This window comes from Rhinatrema bivittatum, chromosome 2 (genome assembly GCF_901001135.1).
Source record: "Rhinatrema bivittatum chromosome 2, aRhiBiv1.1, whole genome shotgun sequence".
In the NCBI taxonomy this organism is placed as follows: Eukaryota; Metazoa; Chordata; class Amphibia; order Gymnophiona; family Rhinatrematidae; genus Rhinatrema; species Rhinatrema bivittatum.
The window spans coordinates 332,655,449-332,678,235 of NC_042616.1; the positions used below are offsets into that span (position 1 = coordinate 332,655,449).

The 22,787-nt window shown below is 45.5% G+C and overlaps 1 protein-coding gene across 6 annotated transcripts in view; it reads left to right on the forward strand.

Moving 5' to 3' along the window:
- Window positions 1-22,787, forward strand: part of PDE1C (phosphodiesterase 1C) — a 1,569,255-nt gene that overhangs the window by 1,160,798 nt on the left and 385,670 nt on the right. For all 6 annotated transcript variants that reach the window (XM_029589797.1, XM_029589798.1, XM_029589801.1 and 3 more), the window contains one exon: window positions 5,793-5,933. In XM_029589797.1, coding sequence (XP_029445657.1) covers window positions 5,793-5,933 — 141 coding nt within the window. The remainder of the gene's footprint in view (window positions 1-5,792; window positions 5,934-22,787) is intronic.

Genomic DNA, 22,787 nt, shown 5'->3' on the forward strand with positions numbered 1-22,787 from the left:
GGAACTAGTACCCATGAAAAAGATCTAGGCATCATAGTGGATAATACTTTGAAATCGTCAGCTCAGAGTGCTGCAGCAGTCAAATAAGAAAACAGAATGTTAGCACTTATTAAGAAGGGAATGGTTAACAAAACGGAAAATGTCATATAAGAACATAAGAAATTGCCATGCTGGGTCAGACCAAGGGTCCATCAAGCCCAGCATCCTGTTTCCAACAGAGGCCAAAACCAGGCCAAAAGAACCTGGCAATTACCTAAACACTAAGAAGATCCCATGCTACTGATGCAATTAATAGCAGTGGCTATTCTCTAAGTAAAATTGATTAATAGCCATTAATGGACTTCTCCTCCAAGAACTTATCCAAACCTTTTTTGAACCCAGCTACACTAACTGCACTAACCACATCCTCTGGCAACAAATTCCAGAGCTTTATTGTGCATTGAGTGAAAAAGAATTTTCTACGATTAGTCTTAAATGTGTTACTTGCTAACTTCATGGAATGCCCCCTAGTCCTTCTATTATTCGAAAGTGTAAATAACCGAGTCACATCTACTCATTCAAGACATAGCATTTGTCAAGGTATGATACCTTCTCCGAGCCTTAACAGAATGAGTTGTCACAATGATTGAATGGATTGTTATAGGTTTATAGAGCCTTTTACTTTTAGGTCACAGTTCAAAGCCAGCTTAGAGCTGTAGTGGCTAGGAATGTGTAGGGAAAAAAAAATAGTTTTTGTTTTTTGGTTCATTTTTGGGAGGATTTTTTCCCCATGAATTTCAGTCATGGATTGCTTGATTCATTTCATTCGATGAAAAAAACAAATCAAGCAATTAAAACTAAACCCCCAAAATGGCCAAAAAATGAAAATGAGCACTCCCTCCCACCTTCCTGGAAAAACAGCTGGGCCAGGATCCCTGGCCCCCACTTACCTGGATCCGCCATTTTGGAATAGGCCAAAGCCTCAGACTAACTCCGGCATAACCCCAGCGGATGGTGTCATTTGGCTTGCAAGTGCCAAATAAAGAAGAGGATGCTTGAAGAGGAACTCCGAAGCCTGGGCCTGCCCCTGGGCCAAGGCCCAGGTGTTGGGACCCGGCCTCTTAGCCGAGGCCCCTGTGTCAGGCCTGGGTCCAGGCCTAGCCACCAGCATCAGGACCCGACCTTTGGGTTGGGTCACAACATTGGGCCTGGGTCCAGACTGAAGCCGTGGCATTGGGACATGGTCTCTAGGTCGGGTTGTGGTGTCGGACCTGGGTCTGGGCCCTGGCCGAGGCCCAGTGTCAGGACCCAGACTCTAGGTTGAATCGTGGTGTCAGGCCTGGGTCCTAGCATAGGTCCCGTTGTTGGGACCCAGCCTTCATCGAATACCTGATGGTCAGGTAAGTTTTTTTTTTGTTTTGTTGGCTGAGGTCTCTGCGTCAGCCGATGCCTCTGCCAAGACCCCAGCATTGTGCTCGGGCCTGGACTGTTGCTCCGGCTTTTGGCCTCAGCCTATGCCCTAGGTGAGGCCCTGGCTTTAGGCCTAGACCCGTTTCATTTCAGAACCCCCTGAATGAAACAAATTAGCCTTATTTGCTGTATTTTGCAGTTTTGTTTTAAATTAATGCACATCCCTAGTGGCCAAAAGTCATAACTATCTGGAAACTGTTTGGTGGTCTATGTAAAGTGACTATCCAGTTCCCAGTGGACAAGTGTCCATATCACGTAAACCACCATCATGGTTTGGCACTAATTAAAATTTCTTGTCTGCAATCTCTTTAGAAAGACAAAGATTATGTAGGCATAAACAGGAACTACGTTCTTACTCATAAAGGCAGTCTGTCCAAAGTAGGTTTGAGGTACATTGAAACTTTATTTTTCAGTGCTATTATTCCAAACGTTTTATGAGTATTAAAATCACTAAAAAAAAATGATTGTGAAGGGGAAAACAAAATATTTACATGTTCTGAAACTAAAAATTATGGAGGAGTTAGTTTTGTTTTGAAAATAAATTTTTATGTTTCTGGTCATCAAAAGCCAACTATTTGAGCAGCAGTTTTTAATGGGAGTACTTTTTGATACATTGTACTTGTGAACTCTGCTGGCATGGTAAACATATCAGCATGAAATGTTATTATTCATTGAGGGAGCAACCTGTTTAGTTCTCAAATGTCACCTGTTTTCAAATGGGAACAAAAGAAAAATACTTGTACACACTAGAGTAAATTTTCAAAGAGGTTTCATGCGTAAAATAGCATATACACATGCCACATAGCTTGTACTGATTAGGGCTGCCAACTGGTTCCAGATAATCAGGACAGGTTGATCCAGTACTGGTTTTACTCTATTGCATTATTCTCATTTCCCTGTCCTGAAAATTTGGAGTCATTTGGCAACCCTAGTACTGATCTATATTAGGGATGTGAATCGGGCTTCGGACGATTGAAAATATCGTCGATATTTTCAAAATCGTCAGAAATCAGGGGCTCCCCCGAAACGATAGGAAAACCCCAAGATATTGATCGTGGGGGTTCTCTTATCGTTTTGGGGGAGGGCGGGAAAAACGGCACACAAAAATAACCCCTAAATAACCCCGTCGGCTGCCACTAATCAAAATGGCGCCGATGGCCCTTTGCCCTTACCATGTGACAGGGTATCCATGCCATTGGCCGGCCCCTGTCACATGGAGGGAGCACTGGATGGCCAGTGCCATTTTTAAAGATGGCGCCGGCCATCCAGTGCTCCTACCATGTGACAGGGGCCAGCCAATGGTACGGATACCCTGTCACATGGTAAGGGCAAAGGGCCATCAGCGCCATTTTTATTAGTGGCAGCCAATGGCCCGAGAGCGGGAGATCGCTCCCCGCGCCCCCACTGGACCACCAGGTAATTTTAAAAGGTTTGGGGGGGGGGTCAGGAGGGTGGGGGAGGCTAAGGGGGTCAATGTAAAGGGTTGGGTGGGGGGGTTTTTATCGGGCCATCGGTGCCATTTATTTTAGTGGCATCCAAAATGGCGCTGATGGCCCGAGAGTGGGAGATCGCGCCGGGACCCCCCCACTGGACCACCAGGTAATTTAAAACATTTTGGGGGGGTTCGGGAGGGTGGGGGATTCGTTTTAAAGGGTCGGGGGTGGGTTTTGGTGTGCCGGTTTTCCTGCCCTCCCCCTCCCTTGATTTACGATTTTTCACGATAAATCGGGGGAATTGTATCGCGACTCTAACGATTTAAAAAATATCTGACGATTTTTTTAAATCGTCAAAAAACGATTCACATCTCTACTATTTATACCATTGTAAGAGAGGGCACTTTTAACTCAGGGTGGGTTTGTGGGGGTGGGGTAGGATTTGGGAGGCAGTTTTACATACATAGTCAGAGGTACGAACAGCAAACTTGACATCACTGAAGATTTTCTGTCATTTGGGGCGATGAAAGGTAAAAAAGGAGTTGATTTGTACAATGTACTCTCTACCTAGCTTGGTGCACTCTCTACCTAGTTTCAGTCAAGCTAGGTAGAGAGTACATTGTACAAATCAACTCCTCTTTTACCTTTCATCGCTCCAAATGACAGAAAAACTTCAGTGATGTCAACTTTGCTGTTCTTATCTTTGACTGTGTATGTAAAGCTTCTTCCCCAAACCTATCCCACCCCCAAACCTCACCACAAGGTAAAAGTGCCCCCTCTTACAGTAGTATAAATTAGGGATGTGAATCGTGTGATCGATCGTCTTAACGATCGATTTTGGCTGGGGGGGGGAGGGAAATCTGATCGTCATGGGTTTTTTTGTTAAAAAATCGTAAATCGGGGGAGGGCGGGAAAACCGGCACACAGCCCTCCCCCTCCCCCGATTTACGATTTTTTGACGATAAATCGGGGGAATTGCTATTGTATCGCGGCTCTAACGATTTTTGACGATTTAAAATATATCTGACAATTGTTTTAAATCGTCAAAAAACGATTCACATCCCTAATAAATAGTAAAGTTTAAAATTATCCTAATCACTCCTTTTTTTTATCGTGAGTGCTATTTTCATTATATTTATAGCTTTTTGATTAATCTAGGCCTTAGTTTGCAAAGCTAGTCAGTCAAATGTTGATGAGCTAACTAGATATTCAGTGGCACTTTTAACTGGATATATTATGCTGAACATCCAAATAAAAATAACTGAGTAGAGTTACCAAGCTATATTATTTGCACAGCAGGTTTTTAAATATTGACCTTTGTGTTCCCACTGCCCAAAAGCCTCTGCAAACATGTTGAAGATTTATATGTTACCTGTTACTCTATTTATAATGATCTCAATTCTTAAAACTTCTGAGCTACCTAAATAGATGAATCTCTGCCTTTTTCTACTATATGGTTAATTTCCTCTTTGATATATTTTTTCCTAAGCAGATTTTTGGATCATGGGAGCCATGTTTTGGATAAAATGTTAGTGAGATAGAATCATAAAATTAATAAAGTCCATGATCTTTTTCCAAATTCTGTCATTTGCTTTTTTACTTCCTCACTTGATATAATAAGGGAAACAATAATAAATAATCATAATACTGTATTATATTTTTAAAATATGAAATTGTATTATGTACTTCAATGAAGACTGCAATTATTCTAGCATATCAGAGGTACTAGTCTTAGATGCTGCATAGCCTAGAGAGCCATCTCTTGTATGTGCACTTTGCTTCCAAGGGGAAGAGAGAACGAGTCCAAGTGAAGAAAGCTGGAAGCCATTCTTTGTGACTGTTAATACATTAGGCTGGTATAAACTGCACATCTGAAATAACTAAGGAAGTAATTTATCAAAATGCATTAGGGCCCTAATGCCCATGATAATACCCTAATGCATGCAATAAATAACGCACTGTGAAATGATTAAGCAAATTTTATTCAAGTGGGAGGAGTTTGGGCAGAGTAGATGGAAATGAGGGCTGGTTAACATTGCAAGTGATAACGTAATGCACACTATCATGGGATTTAAAGCCGGAAATAACTATACCTTTTTTATGGGCATTATGCCTGTTATAGCTGTGCAGTATGGCTGAAACGGGATTTATCGCAAATCCCGTTTTGGGAGGGGAGAGTAGGGAGGGGAGGAGAGAGAGAGAGAGCGAGCTTCTGCAGAGGCCCACTGATTTTTGAACTTTTTATACCACTGTAAGAGGGAGTATTATGAACTTGGGATGAGGTTTCTGGGGTGAGTTAGGTTTTGGGGGGCAGTTTAACATGCACAGTTATACATACAAATAGCTCAGTTACCATCTCTCTATCTAGCTTGATGCACTCTCTTCCTAGCTGCAGTCAAGCTAAGTAGAGAGAACATGGTACAAATCTACTCTTCTTTCACCTTTCATCCCTCCAAATCATATTAAATCTTCACTGATGGTAACTGTGCTGTTTGTACAATTGACTGTGCATGTAAAATTACCCCCCAGAACTCATTCCACCCCCACAAACCTCACCCCGAGTTACTAGTGCCCCCTCTTACTGTGGTATAAATAGTAAACTTTTTTGTGAGCCTCTACAGAGCTGCTCTCTCTCTCATGCTCTCTAATCAGGAAAATTAGCCTAACCAAGCCCTGTTTTATTGCGGGTGCTATTTTTGCTATATTTATCGCAAAATGATGTCACCTCTACACCATCACAGCTATCAGCCACAAAACTCTAAATTCACAAAAGGGGTTGAAAATCTATATATGGATAAATAATAACTAACCCATTTTTGTCAAGTCTATGCTCTGCCACGTTTGTGTATTATACTATTTATTAAAGAACATTTTATAATCTATGCATTCCATTTCATGTTTCCCTTCTAGATTCCTATTTCTGCTCTTGTTTCATTTGTGGAAGCTCTGGAAGTTGGATATAGTAAACATAAAAATCCTTATCACAATTTGATGCATGCAGCTGATGTTACACAAACTGTTCATTATCTCTTGCTGAAGTCAGGGGTAGCGGTGAGTATGGCATTTAATCATCTATCTCATACTGTGTCTGCAAAATAAGATGCTAACATTTAAACAGGCCTACAGGCTCACATATATATGCACATGCGTTATAAAATAGCCTGACCGCACGGACATTTTCGTGCAATTTTAAGTGGGTACGCGCATATGCGCACAAATGCTGCCTCTACCGCGTGAGGGAATCTTAATACACATGCGACCCGACGCCATTACCAGTTTTCTAAGTCCCTTCCGAGTTTGCCCAGTTAAGGGATATGACTTCCAAACCCTCCTAGTTTAATAGCCTCCCTTCTCATCTGTTAGCCCTGACTCTTAAAACCCTGTCAATCTATTTATCTTTATTTATAACTTACACGTCATCTATAGCAGAAGTAAATTTACGCAGCATGGGACCCCAGTGCATGGCTATGTGCATAATTATTTATGTTCTAATTTGAAGTTGAAATCTAGGAACATCCAAGCCCCGCCCAGACCACACCTACTCCCCACCCCTTTTTGGAATTTTTCATTTTTGTGTGCAGCAGGAGACACACACATACTTGGGCGGCTTTAAAATCTGCTTGGCACGCACTGGCCCAACATATTTGCGTATCTCCCAGTTTTGGCGTGCGGCAGCTTTTAAAATTTACCTTTAAGATTGCAAATGATTTGCAAAGAAGTTCTATGGCTGATTTTTTAATTATTTTTCTCTAAGGCACAACATGGGAGAAATGCAGTCTTAAATAGGACCATAGTATTTAACTGAGTGGAAGTTCTTATTATTAATGTACTGATATACATATAGTAGCCCTATACAGAATGTATCATGATGTTGAAAAGTCTTTGCTCCACAGTTCCTTTCAAAAAGGTTCTTTGATTGAGGTCAATATTATGTAGAAATGAACTGAACTCGAGTCTCAAGGATATCCGTGCCCCTATGCTACAATGACTATGCTGTAGAGACAGCCTCCCAAATCTTCTTAATCATAGTGCACAGAAATAGACTGTGATGGCATATTCTATATGTACCATGCATTTTGGTTTTAATAGGTGCGAGCGTTACCCGGTGGGCACACATGGATGCGCTGATTTTTTAACATCTGTGCGCTGGTGCGCACATGTTATAAAATTGGCAGGCTGCGCGCACATGCTCCACCCCGCCCCCTGGACCTCCCCTTTTGTGAGGACCAGCTTTTGTGTGCGTAACATGGGTTATGCGCGTGGCCTTCTAAAATGCGCGCAGCGCGCAAGGCCACGCACATAACCCCCGGATTTTAACTGGGGGGGGATTTAAAATTTGCCCGTTTCAATTTTCTGTTTATTGTACTTCTAGTTTCTAAAATGTAAAGCATTAAACAATGAAACCAATTACATAATTTAAATAATTAGATACATTAAAGTCACATCTTCTTGTATCAGTACCTGAATCCCAAAAGTTGCTGCTTATATATGCTAAAAAATAAAATGTACCATTTACTAAACATAGATTTAAAATTGTAGCTTTCAATTTTGTTTAAAGTTCATATCCAATAAAATTAGCTGCTTTATAAAACCAAGATCATAATATTATATAAATGTCCCTTGTATTTTGTACATCATATTTGGTCCCTTTGCCAAACAAAATTTGTTTTTTGTTTTTTTTTGGTAGTTTAAATTTGCAGTAATACTCAGCAACATAATTCAGTGATAATATTTAAATGAAGTAGGATTATAACTCTTAGTCCACTTAGATAATATAGACAAAGGCAAAAAAAGAAGTTGTACATGAAACCTGTCATTTAGTCCAAGTTTACATATTTGTGGCTTATCTTTGAAAGCTAAAGAAGGGATCTTAAAAGTGAATTTTAAGACCTGCGTGTGGAAGTACATGCGTGTGTGTTTGCTGGCTCGCACATATGGAAGTGGCGATTTATAACGTGTGTGTATGCACGCCTGTCAAAAATCGGCTTTATGCGTGTATGTGTGCGCACACATTAACGCACACATGTGCGTGCAAATTCCGCTCCAATTATGTAAGTGGGGAGGATTTTAATAGATACACGCGCTGACGCAATTGCCTGTTTCCTCAGTTTGGTCCCAGTTTGCCCCAGCAAAGGAAAGGAATTCTTAAACCCCCCCTAGCTAACTTGTCTCCCTTTTACCTTATGTAGTAGCCTTGCCTTTCTGGTCTCCTGGGCTGGAGCGGTGTTTGCTCTGATTAGCCTGGCCTGGGGTGCCTGCAGTGGGTATCCTGAAGAAACAGCCTTTAGTCTCGTACCATCTTTCCTCCAAAGTGGCATTAGCCTCCACCATAAAAAAAAACTTCCTACAGTGTCCAGGCTCGCTATAAGCCTGGGCCCTGGCCTGCCTTTTTCAAACCTAGGCGAGGACCCTGTCCCAAAACAATGCAGAGGACAAGCTGTTGCCCATGCCGGTTTGATGCCCCACTTGCAAATCTAGTCACTGACAAAAGGGGAGAGAAAAAAAAAACAGCAAACGTTGAGGGGGCAACTATGAAGTTGGGGCAAACCCTGGTTCCCTTCTCACTCCAGTCTGGAAAAAAAAAAAAAGAGTAAAGTTTGCAACTCCAGTTGGCAAAGCTCCAATGAATGCTAGAGCTTTCAGTCCAAAAAAAACGAACCTGCAGGTAGCCAGTTCCCTGCTCACTTGCTGCAGCTGTAATCAACACACCCAGGTGATTGCTGTCCCTTTCAGTCTCTATGGGTAAACCAGAGTCCAAACAAACAAAAAAAAAAATCCTTACAAAGGCTTTCTCACCACATTGTGAGATTGCCAGCAGTTTTGTTTTTTTTTCAACAGCCCATGGCAATAATACAACAACTTTCTCTTTAACAGTAACATTTGTTAACAAGCCTCTTTAGCACCCCTATTTCTTCCTTCATCAGTATAATGCTGCTGGGGATTTCAACCTCCCTCTCTTCCCACCAAATCCACTTTGGTGCAGGCCTCAGCTACCTGTTTTTTTCTTCTTTTTTCTCTTTGAAAGAGCTTTGTACTAATCCCCCAGCTGGGGCCTACCTCCTCTAAAAGTATTATGAAGTATCCATGAGATCCGGGTTGTCTTGGGACTCCTCTCTTTCTTCGATCTCCATAGGTTCTGCCTCCCCCTTCAAGAAGGTTTCTCCCTCCTGTGTTTGATAAGAAGTCCCATCCCCTTTGTGCAGCACTTCTTCACAATCAATAGCTGCCTCGCCCCTCCCTATTGGATCTCTTAGGAACCAAGGGCCTTTTGGCTTGGTCCCTCCCACCTCCCCACCCCCCTGCCTTAGCTCCGGGGAACCTGGGAGATGTAGTACTGAAGGACTGTTCTGGATTCTTAGGTTTCATCTGTCTCTTTGCCTTTGCCCCAGTAGCGGAGTAGGGATAGCAGGACCTCCTCCACACATAATTAGCCCTGACCTTTAAAACCCCGCTGACTAGCCTAGTATTTTATTTTTATGACTTACATGCCTTCCATAGCAGAAGTAAAGTTACGTGGATAGGGACCCCATCGTGTCCTGGTGTGTGTAAATACTTACGCACTGGTTTCATTCATATTTCCTGGAATGCCCATGTCCTGCCCAGACAAAGTCCATTCCCTGATCCTTTTATGAAAATAAATTTTACCTTGTGTACTGGGCACCCCTTAAAACTTGCGTGGCACGTGCTCGGCCAATACATGCGCGTCTCTCCCAGCTTTGGCGCACGTAGGGCTTTTAAAATTCACTTGATAGTTTTCAAAATCTAATTGCAAATTAGATTTTGCATGAAAAGGTGAATTTTAAAAGCCCGATGTGCACATCAATTAGGGGATGCACGAATATGTCGGGTCAGCGTGTACCCAGAAGATTTTAAAAGCTGCCTGGATACATCTATAAATGCCATTGTGCGTACACATATGAAAAGCTTCCAGTAAGGGGTGAGGCATAGGCATGGTATGGGCAGGGCATAAGCATTCTGAGATTTCAACCTGAAATTTGTGCTTAACTACATATGAGATCCGATGTATGCTGGGGTTCCCTGCCGCATAATTTTACTTCTGCTATGGAAGTCATGAAAGTTACAAAACAAACAAAAAAACAAAACAATACTGGCAATAATCAGTGGGGTTTTAAAGGTCAAGGCTAACCGGGGGGAAGGAAGGCTATTAAACTAGGGATTTTGGAAGTCCTATCCCATAACTGAGCAAGCTGGAAATGAACTGGGAAAACTGGCAATGAGGTTGGCACTCTTGTCTTTTACAATTTCCCTACTTACACGGTAGAAATGGGATTTGCGCGCACAAGCACACATCCGCTTAAAACTGAGTGCGAATGTGCGCGCATTCAGGCTATTTTCTAACATGCACGCATATACGTGCGTATGTTAGAAAATAGCTGCGTCCCTGGCCTGGGCCGACAAACATGCGCACATGTCCCCATGCGCCGCTAGTTTCCATCTAAGTTAACCCAATCAAATGGCATCAGGTTGATGAGTGTTAATTACTAAAATTCACATGCGTCTGTAGTCTTTGGAGAATCTGTTTCTTTACAAATTGGTATCTTACATTGTACTAAGAATAGATTCTGTTGTAAGGCTTGGAAAATTCTGCAGCACGGTTTTCAAAATTCTGTAGCTTGTGGTCACTATTTTGACAAAATATAGGCATTATGCAAAGATAGTGTTGTGCTCACCGCCCGCGCTGCTCACACCGGCCTGGCCCCCCGTGGTCTCCTGCATCGCGACACCAGTCGCTCAAACCTGGACCATCTGTGCCTTCCGCCGACAGTCTCGCCTCCGTGCCGGGCCTTCGGGGTGCAGGACACCGCCGGCCTGCCTGGCTCTCTCTCTAGTTGCGTGCGTGTGACTTTGGCATCCCCTTAAAGGGCCAGTGGCGGGAATGTCGTCATCATGCTTAGCCTATTTAGGCCTGCCTCTCCCACTCTTCCCTGACTTGGCAACAGGTCTCTTGGTGCCTCCTGCTGCTCCAGCGTTGGATTCTGCTTCCTGCTTTGTCTTGCCCGCCTGTTCCTGTTCCTAGCCTGGTTCCTGTTCCTGCCTTTGCCTTCTTTCGCCTGATCCTGACCCCAGCCTCCTCCTCTTCCTTTGGATGGACTTCCCTGGCTTGACCTTTGAACCGGACCTCACATTGCCTGATTGCTGCCTGCCACCGACCATCGGACCGGACCTCATGTTGCCTGATTGCCGCCTGCCTCCGACCACTGGACTAGATCTTGCATCCTTGGCTTCTCACATCTCTGCAGGGGCCCTCCTAAGCCCAGCCGGTCCCGGCACCCAAAGGCTCAACCCGCGGGGAACGGGATTAGTATTGGTGAAGCTCCAGCCGGCCCCGCCTTCTGTCAGACTCGCCTCCTGTCACTGGGAATCTGCAGCAGGCCTTCCTCCCAGGTAGCGTCAATCCCAGCACAGGCCAAGGGTCCACATTTCCACCGAGGTCACAACAGATAGGGATATACATGAACTTTCAACACTATGTAGGTCACTTTTTCAGATGGAATAGATGCCATGTTTAGTTATTTCTGAAGAATGGACAAATACCAGGCTGGATAAGAATTTGGATATTTTAAAAGGAGAATTGTTTGCTGAGCAGGACAAATATTTTCATCACTATACAAGGCACTTGTAATAACACAGTTCAGTGTGGCCCCTGAGAATTTCCAAAAGACAGTCTCATTGTGAATATGTGAGGTACATATTCACTCATGGTCAGGATAGCAAAGTTACAGGTTAATTCTTTAAAATGTGATAGGCCATTATTGCGCGCGTTATGGCAGTATTGCGTGCAATGCTACTGCGAACCACGCTAAAACAGCCTATCGCAAATTGTGTATGCAAATAGGAAAATAATTATTTAAGTGGGAGGAGTTGGGATGGGATAAATGTAATGTAGGGGATGGTAGTGCGGCGTGTGATAGGTATCGCACGTTATCACGGGTCAGTAACGCGGGTAATAGATACACCTTTTTTTTCTTGGCAGTACTCTCCGAAAAGTGTTTATCGTGGGTGGTATCATGGCCCCTGGTATTATCACAGCATGTGTCATGCACAATAAACACAGCAAACAATCCCCACACACCTACTAAGCATTCCTGGACCAAGTACACTGCCAAGCATACTTCATGCCTCACCAGACTTGCCTTCAGACGACAACATGTGGAAGAAGAACACCCTGAGCAACAGCCAAGGCCATTTCCAAGACGTCTGAGGGAAGTTACCAGCAGCGCAAGCACAGGCTCTGCTGCCGCAGTCTCAGGCTCCAGCCCAGCAGCCAGTACACTGGCAGCCACTGCCCGGGAGATACAGGGAACCTATCTTTCTTCCCTGAACACCCTTGCTTGGCATGCCTGAGGACTCAGTGATTTAGCAGGTATCGCCTCAGCTCTTGGGCAATCCTGGAATTATATGAAAATATTAAAAGAGATCTCGATCCGGTCACCACAGGGTCCTGCACTGTCTTTGGCCTTACCAAACTCTTGGCTATCTTCTATTTCACAGCAAGCGGCTCCTTCCAAATCACAGTATTGGTTGTGGTGGGAATGTTGCAAACCACATTCTCACGCTGTTTGGACCAGGTCATTGAAGCAGACACTGACCGAATTAATCGATACATAAAATTTCCTTGTGACAGGCAGCACTTGATGGACTTGAAGAGAGGTATGTATGCATTTGCACACTTTTCCAATGTTGGAGCTATCGACTGCACTCATGTGGCTATCGTTCCACCCCGTCAGAGGAGGAGACGCACCACAACAGAAAGCTCTTCCACTCTGTCAATGTGCAAGTGGTCTACGACACTCAAATACACATCCTGGTCATGGTGGCCAGGTGACCGTGAGCCGTATATGATTCCTTTATACTTAGGCAATTAGCCCTCTTTGACAATTTTGAGGCTGGCCTGTACGGTGACACTTGGCTTGTACATAAGACATACTTTTCTTTCTCAATTGCGGTCATGAATGCAGCTCATTGGCCATAGCCATGCCTTTTTCTGCATATGTTTCTGACACCTGCCAAAGTAGTGCGGCCAAACAACGCACAGGACCTAAAGATTGCTAAGTGAGGAGCCACTATATATATAGCAAGTCTTTGTAGCCTAAAAGGCACAGTTTGTATCCTCCCCTTGGGAGCTGTTACAATGTATCAGGTGAATCTGAATCGTGCACTGCCACACTGCTGGCACAGCACCATCACATGTGGTCCGTAACTGAGGCATCAGGAGATAGTCGCACACAGTTTCTGTACAGCCTCACACACCTGTACCACGAGCTGTCTGCCGTGCATATTGCTGGCCTACCATATCACCTGTGTGTGGGCTCACTGATGGGTTTCTATGCAGGACAGACTGCCCAGTCACCACAGACATTCACCTGCACAGCATGAGGTATGGCATTTGCTGGTAGCACAGGTTTGTAACTTCTTACTGGGTTGCGAAAGTCTGTCATGTAATCCTTCAGATACCCACTTGAAATGGTGTAGTCATGAACAGATGAGCTTCTTTTGGCAACAGCTTGCCTGCACATATAGTGGCCAACAACATTCTAAAATGCTGTTAGGCAATGCTTATCAGGTTTTAAGGCTCAGCAAAGGTGCAGGCTACCTTAGTCAGTGTTACTGGATGCTGTGGTTAGCCACTCACATCTGTAACTGAGAATTCTAGCACTCATGCCTTTCTTCAGTCATAGCTGCAGGAGACTCTGGGTAAAGTTGCAGGTCCTGGCTTCTCACTCCCATACACATGCCAAACACACTGGCAGAGATGAGATACAACGAGTCCTTATGTGCTACCCGCTGTGTCATAGAACACACCTTCGGCCTTCTGAAAAGTCACTTTTGGTATTTGGACAAGACAGGTGTAGCTTTAAAGTATGCCCCACCCAAAGTTGCTAAGATTGTGTTGCTATGCTGCTATTTCCATAATCTAGCTCTAAGCCATGGACTACCGATGGACCTTCATCACGATCTCCCACGGGATCCCTCATGTCTCCCTGCACGAGCTCATGAGACCACGCTGAGTGACAGCCAGATTAGGCAAAACCTTATATGAACATACTTTGCCTGATAGGCCTCACGCACCAATTCCCCTTCCAGGGGAGAACTGCCTCAAGCCTGTTAGCTGCTCCTGTACTCGCTATCCCTTTTCTTTGTCTCGCTGCTTGGCTGTATAGATAGATGAGAAGAGACGACACCTCGCAGCTTGGAGCCAGCACTTTCAGGAGATGAGAAGAGATGACACCCCGCAGCTTGGAGCAGGAGATGGGACAGCCTGACAAGAAAAAGCAGCTGCAAAGTGATTATAGGCCACTTAAAGTTGACCCTAATAGAGCCAGAGGATCAGTAACAGCTTCTTAGTAAGTGTGCTGCTTGAAAATGCTTCACAAAACACCATCCATTGTGTATGGTGGCATAGTAAGTCTGTAGTAAGGACACGCCGAGCCGGTTTCTTCCATCTAGATGGCACAGCAACTCTGTAGTGAGGACAAACTGAGCTGGTCTCTTCCATTTAGATGGCACAGCAACTTGGTAATGAGGACATGCTGAGCCGGTGTCTTCTATCTAGACGGCACAGCAACTCTGTAGTGAGGATATGCTGAGCCGGTTTCTTCCATCTAGATGGCACAGCAACTCTGTAGTGAGGACATGCAGAGCCGGTTTCTTCCATCTAGACCAGTGGTTCTCAACCATTTTTTGGCCGGGACACACCTGACAAATGGTTCTCACATGCGTGACACACTGAACATGTGACCATCACAGGGCTAAATGTAAACATGCACTCTGCATCCACAGGAATCCTCTCAACCCCCAGCAATGAGTGCAGAACAGATCTAGGGCATTACCCGTACAAGTCACCATACAAAAAAGATATTCTGGTTCTGATGACATCTAAGTAAAAGCAAAACAAACTCCCTTTACTACCAGGCACAATAGCCTTCCTTATGAAAAGACAGTAATTTACCACTAATGCATATCCTATTGAGAAAACACAACAAATAAGATTGATACAAATGCCTACATGCTAGTAAAATACCTCACCTCGGTCACACACCCAGAACTGACCTTCACCAAGTACAGAAAAAACACAAATTATAAATGTAGAGACAGAAACTGGAATGGAAAACCAAAAAAGCCACTCTGCATGCAGTGCGAACCTGGAGAAATGGAAAGAGAAATATAGCACCTAACATAATCCCAGGATCTGCAATAATGCACACAAACTAACCTGCACAAAGTTACACCTGTATTATGGAACACACGCAAACAGTAACAACCCTATCTAAGAAACACAACTATTATTTATTTATTTATTTATTTATTTATTTGAAGAGTTTTATATACCGTCATTCGGAAACGTTAAAATAACGCCATCATAACGGTTTACAAAATAGGTTATCGGGAAATAGGGGGTTAACAGTGGTTGTAAACCCTAAACTCTAATACATTTCCTATTGGGAAAACAGAATAAGCCAAGCTGCTACAGAGCCCCACACAGAAATAATTGTAAAGTTATACCAAAAATATTACAAAACAGCTGCTGAACAGAATAATATTCAATTAAACACTCATAAAAATTATTAAAACATGTCCAAATATCAATAAAATATTTCAAAACAGCAGACATCGCATAATACCCAATAATTAAAATGGCAGTCAATCAAGAAAAATAAATTTAAAAAGCCACCTTTACTTACCCTCTCCAGCAACTCCCTACTCCTTTCCCTTCCAGGCCAATAGCACTCACCAGAAGCAGCAAGGGCTGCTGAAACTCTGTCCTCAATCTTCTTCCTTAGCACCCACAACCAGTCACTCACAACACAAACACCCCCAATTAGACCCCATGATCAGTCTCGGTCTCTTTCACACCATTCATCTTCCTGACCAATCTCTCTCACACAGAAACACATCACCTTCCTGACCAGTCTCACTCTCTCAATCACACACGAAAGCTCTCACACCCATTCACACCAGCTCTCCCCCAGGCTTCCATTCACACCCCCACACACAAGCTCTCACCCAGGCACCTATTCACACCCACAGACAAAAGCTCTCACCCAGGCACCTATTCACACCCTCAGACACAAGCTCTCACCTATGCATCCATTCACACCCACAGACACAAGCTCTCACCCAGCCTCCCATTCACACCCTCAGACACAAGCTCTCACCCAGCCTCCCATGCACACACAGACACACCAGCTCTCACCAAAAACAACTTCTTCCTTCGCTGCAGGGATGGGTTCCAGTTCCGCCGCAGCTTTAATCCGGCGGGCCTTCTTTTTTCGGCACCACGGGAATGGGCGCCTCAGTCGGGGGTTGGGTATCCTCTTCACCACTAGGGGTCGGGTTTTCCTCTTCACCGCTACGGGGATGGGCTCCCATAGTGGCCTTGCACCACTTGCACCTTCGGGGTCGGGTTTTCCTCTTCACCACTATGGGAATGGGCTCCTGTAGCAGCCTTGCACCATCGGGGTCGGGTTTTCCTCTTCACCGCAACGGGGATGGGCTCCCGTAGCAGCCTTGCACCATCGGGGTCGGGTTTTCTCCTTCACCGCTACAAGGATAGGTTCCAGTAGCGGCCTTGTACCGTCAGGGTCGGGTTTTCTCCTTCACCGCTACGGGGATGGGCTCCCATAGCGGCTTTGCTTCGTTGGGGTTCTACATTGCCATTCCTCCCACCCCACTCCCGGGTTATGCCATGCCTGCCTCACCGGCCAATCAAAGGCTTCCTCCCTTCTTCCTGCTCCCACTGGCATCCAGTGCTCCTACCATGTGACAGGGGCTGGCCAATGGCACGGATACCCTGTCATATGGTAAGGGCAAAGGGCCATCAGCGCCATCTTTATGAGTGGCAGCCGATGGCCCGAGAATGGGAGATCGCTCCCGGGACCACCACTAGACCACCAGGTAATTTTAAAATGTTTTGGGGGTTCAGGAGGGTGGGGGAAGCTAAGGGGTCATTTTTAAAGGGTCAGGTGGGGTTTTTTTTATCGGGCCATCGGCGCCATTTTTGAGTGGCAGCCAAAATGGCGCCGATGGCCCGAGAGCGGGAGATCGGTCCCTGCTCCCCCACTAGACCACCAGGTACTCGTATAAAGTTTTGGGGGGGTTCGGAAGGGTGGTGGAAGGTAAGGGGTCAATTTTAAAGGATCGGGCCTCACTAAAAAAAAATTAACGATGTGAATCGGAACCGATTCCGATTCACATCACCACAGATCACATTTTTTTCTCCCTTTAGCCGAACCCGATCGTTAAGACAATCGGGCACACAATTCACATCCCTACTAAATATATTTTTAATGATTCTGGCAATTGGAGAGGTTTCTTCAGAATCTGGTTCCCAAAAGTTGAGATGATTTTAATTATAGCCAGGTTTAGAGTTGGGCAGGATATTTTGCCTATCTATGGCATGGATTTTCTAAGGTCGCAGACCTTAGAAAATCCAGTGGTAACGGGGGGCGGGGGGGGGGGGCAAAGCAGGGGCAGGCCTATGGTGCGATCGCTGCCGGCTTTTGCACCCAATAGCGCAATTGTGAAAGGTGGTGCTATTGGGCACGCTGCTGGCAGCGATAAGGTGTCATACCTTTTCGCCATCAGCGAAGTCTTCGTGGAGTGCGCTCCGACTCCGCCCCGATTTAGATATCGCACGCGATACCTTTGGAAAATGACCCCTATGTTTCTTCATTTCTGTCTTTGCCTTTGGAGGTCTATATACCGATTGGTCATGTGATTTTCATTTTCTTATGTTGTTTCTTTTTATAATGTTTATTGTAATTAATCACTCTGATTTTTATGTCGTGTTTCTTGACTTGTTTTTGGTAAAACCAATAAAGAGACAAATATAAAAAGAACATAAAAAAGAATTATGTAGTTATTTCATACTTTTCAGCTTTATTTGGCTTCTAAAGTGTTGTAATATTTTTTATGGCATTTTGGCCTACAACCATGAGTACTCAACTGTGTACTAGATTTGGTTAGTAGGTTGCTTGCCAATCCTCCAGAACTGCCTTGAAATCACTAGGAATTAAACATTAACTGTCAGGACAAAACTGCAAGCAATCTCAGAGAAAGCCCATAAGGAATTCTCAAAAGCAACTTCATGAATCAGATTTATCTTGTTTCAGATTCTCATTAGTTTCATATATTCCTGAAGACTATGATCCACCCATTGTTTGCAGTGTCAAAGGAAACTGACAATATGAACAAAAGCACTCAATTACATGATACTTTTATGAAGTAAATATAGTACAATAACATTTATTTTGGATGTATCATTCATTTTGTGAGACACCATTTCTCTTAATTTATGAAAAGAACTGAATAATGATATCTTATGTACAGACATACAGGCTATTTAAGCATGCATTTAAAAGTAAACTAAAAAAGCATACATTTAAAAATAAAACCACAGTATTACTAGTGATTTTCTAGGGATTTTTTAAAAATATAATGTACTTGAATTTTGCATGTAGATTAAAAATCTCTCTCTCACACACACACATGCTGGTTTTTATTTTTACAGGCGGAAATCATGAGTAAATTGCTCTCTAAATAATAGAATTATAATAAATCCAGTCCTTAAAATAACAACATTATGTAATGAAACTTCCAGGAATAGGTTCAGCCAAAGTTGGCAACCTCACTGGTTTGATCTGAGTAATGCACCATGTCATATTTTCCTGTGGTGAAAATGTGAATGTGTACAGCATGAAACAGTAACTAGAAGCACTGCATTACTGTAATTTTTCTCTTAGATATGCATTAACTGGGTAAATTTCAAAGGAGTTTCTGAAGATAATGAGTGTTTACCCATCAAAAATACCCCTTTCAAAACTCTCTCTCTTCTCAGGGAAAAGTATGCATGCTGTCCACATTATATGTACTGTTCCCGTTGGGGGTAAAGGGACAGCTCTGTTTCCTCTATAATGACAGTGTTAGGAATTGTGGATCCTTGGCCTGAGGTGGGGTTTTTATTACCTGAGGAGTTGGGCCCCATAAGTCCCCACTGTCAGGAGGCGAGGCAGGCTGGGAGCAGAGGCAAGTTGAAACTTCACCTGGCCCAACCCTCATTCCTGGCAGGTTGAGCCCTTGGGTTCCGGGGCTGGTAAGACTTAGGAGCACCCCTGTGTGGCTGGTCCCAGAGAGGGTAGGCGAGTGCATGCAGAGAGTATCAGAGAGATTAGGCACAGTTCAAGACAGGAGCACTCCAGGAGGTGAGAGGAGAAAGAGTCTCAGGGAGTGCAAGACCACTGCAGCTCTGAAGAGAATAGGGCCGGACCACATGGGAGTGGCCTCAAGATGAGGAGATGCAGATGAAGAGGCACGAATTGTAGTCTGCTGGATAAAGGCCATAGCAGGGAACCCACTGAAGCAGGTACCTGGAGGGTAGCAGTGCTGGGGTACTGCCCAGGACATGGCAAACTGATGACAGGACCCTCTGTAGTGGCAGCGTAAAGGGATGCCTCAAGGAGTGGAGCACTGAGACTCAGTCTGGAGGTGTACTGTGCTACTCCCGAGAGAGAAGACACTGAGGCAAAAGTCCTCAAGGAGGAGTACCATGGGGATTCCCAGGAACTGCGGTTACTGCGCTGGAGCTCATAGGTAGAATGGCGCTGAGCTTGGCCCCAAGAAGCGGGAATCACTGAGAGAGAGTCCAGGTAGGGTTGCGATGAGTCAGGGCCCGCAGAGCGGGAAGCGCTGAGAGAGAGAGTCCAGTTAGAGTGCACTGAGCCAGGACCCGCAGACCGGGAGATGCTGAGAGAGAGTCTGGGTAAGGTTGCTGTGAGCCTGGCCCCGAGGAGTGTAAAGCACTGAGAGTCCAGTTAGGTTACGCTGAGCTAGGGTCCGCGGAGCGAGAGACGCTGAGAGAGGCACCCAGAAGAAGAAGCACAGAGGTCCGAGATAGGAACAACCGATCCATGGAGAGAATATGGCACCAATAGGAACTATGGAACTTGTTGCCAAGTCGGTTAGTGAAGGCTAGAGGTGAAGCTTAAATACTCCGGGTTGATGTCATCAGCCAGGGATGAACCCGGAGTTCCCACCATAGGCCCTTTAAAGGAAGGGCAAGTAGTGTGCGTGTGCCTAGACAGGCCCAGGATTGGAGCGCTGGTCGGCAGAATCCTGGCCGCCATGTGGAGTACAGAGAGCCGGGAGAAATGCGGCGGTGGTGTACTGGCCACCACCGCAAGAGCACCGGAATTGAAGAGCCAGGCATGACATGACGTGAGTTGAGCCTGCCGCGGATAGCCGCGGACAGTGGGCATAACAGTACACCCCCTCCTAAGGCCCCCTCCCGGGGTTTCGGTTTCAAAGGATGAGTAGCATGAAATTGCTTGATGAGAGTTTTGTCAAGAATATTGGTGGCAGGTTCGGGTGGCTTTTTCAAAAAAACAGATAATACCAAGGGCTTTAACAATGAAACATGAAAGGCGTTGTAGATCTAGAGAGAAGGTAGAAGCCGGAGCTTGTAAGTAACCAAGCCCAACTGGTGGAGACCCGGAAAAGGACCGATGTGTCTGGGTGCGAAACGTGAAGATGGGAGCTTGAGGCGAATAAATCGGGTGCTCAGCCATATCTTGTCACCCGGTTGGGAAATAGATTGATGGCACAATCACAGGCTCGGTGCGGAGGTAGGGTGTCAGGATCCTTCTTGGAGAAGACATCAGCAAAAAATGAATATTGATGAGGAAGGCCGGGAGGCAGAAGTGAGGTATTAAGACAAAACCAGGGAGAAACAGGCTCCAGGCAGTTGGAGTGACAGGAAGGACCCCAGCGAGAGAGTTGCAGTTTGGCCAAGTCAACCTGGGGAGCATGCTTTTGTAGCCACGGCAGAGCCAAGATCACCAGATGTATTGCTTTGCCTAACACATGAAAGGTGATGGATTCCACATGCAGGGATCCTGTTCGAAGACGGAGCGGGGTTGTAACATGGGTAACCCGCCCATGCAAGGGTTCTCCGTGTATAGAAGAAAGAAGTAGAGGTACAGGGGTGTGGATGGTGGGGATCCAAAAGTGTTCTGTTGGTTGCTTCAAAATAAAGTTGCCTCTGGCTCTGGAATCCACCTGTTATTGTTTGTAAGGTTTTCGATGGACCCTTGGACGCTGTGGCAGATGACCACGCCCATGGGGGGAAGACCCGTGAGAGGCCACAGGTCAGGCTCAGCTTTAGGACACATAACACAGAATTATCTTTTATTAAACAGAGTTGAGAAGCCACCAGGGGTGGCAGTAGTGAGTAGAGATGAATCCCAGCTGGGCTTGTAGTCCCTCAAGACACTGGAACAGCGATCCCTCAATAGCTGTGCTGTAGTGGAAAGAAACTGAGATAGTGAGTACAGTGGAGCATACACAGGGTTCTGGTATAGAGCCTCGTTGGTGGATTACTCACACAGCGGTTTCTCCTGGAAGGTAACACAGAAGCTGGAAAAGAGGCAGGCCCTCGAGGAGTGAGTACCTGGTTCCAGGGAACAGCTCTGAGAGAAAGTAGATGGTAACTCACTGATGGTATAGGCAGCAGTTTCTTCCAAGCAGAAGTAAGCTCAGGCAGTGAGTCCGGGAACATGGGCCCTCGAGGAGCGAGTACCGGTTCCAGACAGCGACCTGAAAGAAAAGAGAGAGGCCCCAAGGAGCGGGTACCTTGATAGAGTAAGTCCAATTAAGGAGAGGCAGAGTAGCTAAGTACGGAGAGCGAATCCCATCCGTAAGGAGATCCCTTGCTAACTCGATTGGCTAGCAAACAGAATAGGCTTTTGTATCCAGGATGTGTGATGTCATCACAGGGGGACATCCCTGAGGTTCGCGCCAAAGAAGGAATAAGTAGCAGGGCCGCGTGGCGTGCGTGCCCTATGGCAGCTGAATAACATGGTGTGATGCAGTGCCCAAGCTGGACCAGGGACGCCGGAGAGGTCGACAGGCAGATGCCGCGGCAGCCAGATGTCCATCAACCGCGGGAGGAGTCACCAAGGAGGTAAGGAGGGCGGAGTGGAGATGTCAGGCAGTGACAGTCATAACACCACCAAGGCCAAGGTATGGAATACTTGACTGTCAGTTTTAATCGAGACAGGTAGAGTTAGTGGAGGAGATGGAGAAGTCAGGCCTAGGAGCAGTCCACCTGCCGAACCTAGGCCCGAGAGTTTCCCAGACGCACAGGACAGGCGGGTAATGCATGTCCGGAGATACCGCAGTAAAGGCAAAGGCCCAACTGCTGGCGTAGGCGTCGTTCTTCGGGTGAGAGCTTACCCTGATCCATTTGCTTAGGCTCCTCTCCTGTCTTGTTTTAGGGAAGCGAGTCCACCCTAGGAGATGGGGTGTTCAACACGGCGCAAGCTTGCCATAGGCTTCTTGGTTGCTTGGACTTCCTGTGAACGCTCCTGGAGACGCTGATCGATACGACCAGTGAGGTCAATTAGGGAATCAAGGGATGAAGGCAACTCCCTGGCCGCCAAATCATCTTTGATGCGGGAATTTAATCTCTCCAGAAAGATGGCTTGAAGACAATCAAGATCCCAATGTAGCTCAGAAGCCAGAGTGCGGAACTCTATGATGTAGTCAGCTAAGGACCGGGCACCTTGCCGGAGATGAAGAGGCATGGATCTGGAGGCAGAGTGTCTGCCAGGGTCATCGAAGACGATGACCCCAAACCAAATAAGACTGATACTTCACTTTCAATGCATATCCAGCATAGGTCTCTGCTTCAACGGCAGGGCTGAAGAAAAAAGGGTTCGCACTCACAAAGCGGGGAGTAGCTGGCTTGTTACGGAGGTTACTACCCCAAACCAAATGTGCCTGATACTTCACTTTCGATGCATATCCAGCATGGCTCTCTGCTTCAACGGCAGAGCTGAAGAAAAACTGATACTTCACACATCCAGCAGAGCTCTCTGCTTCAACGGC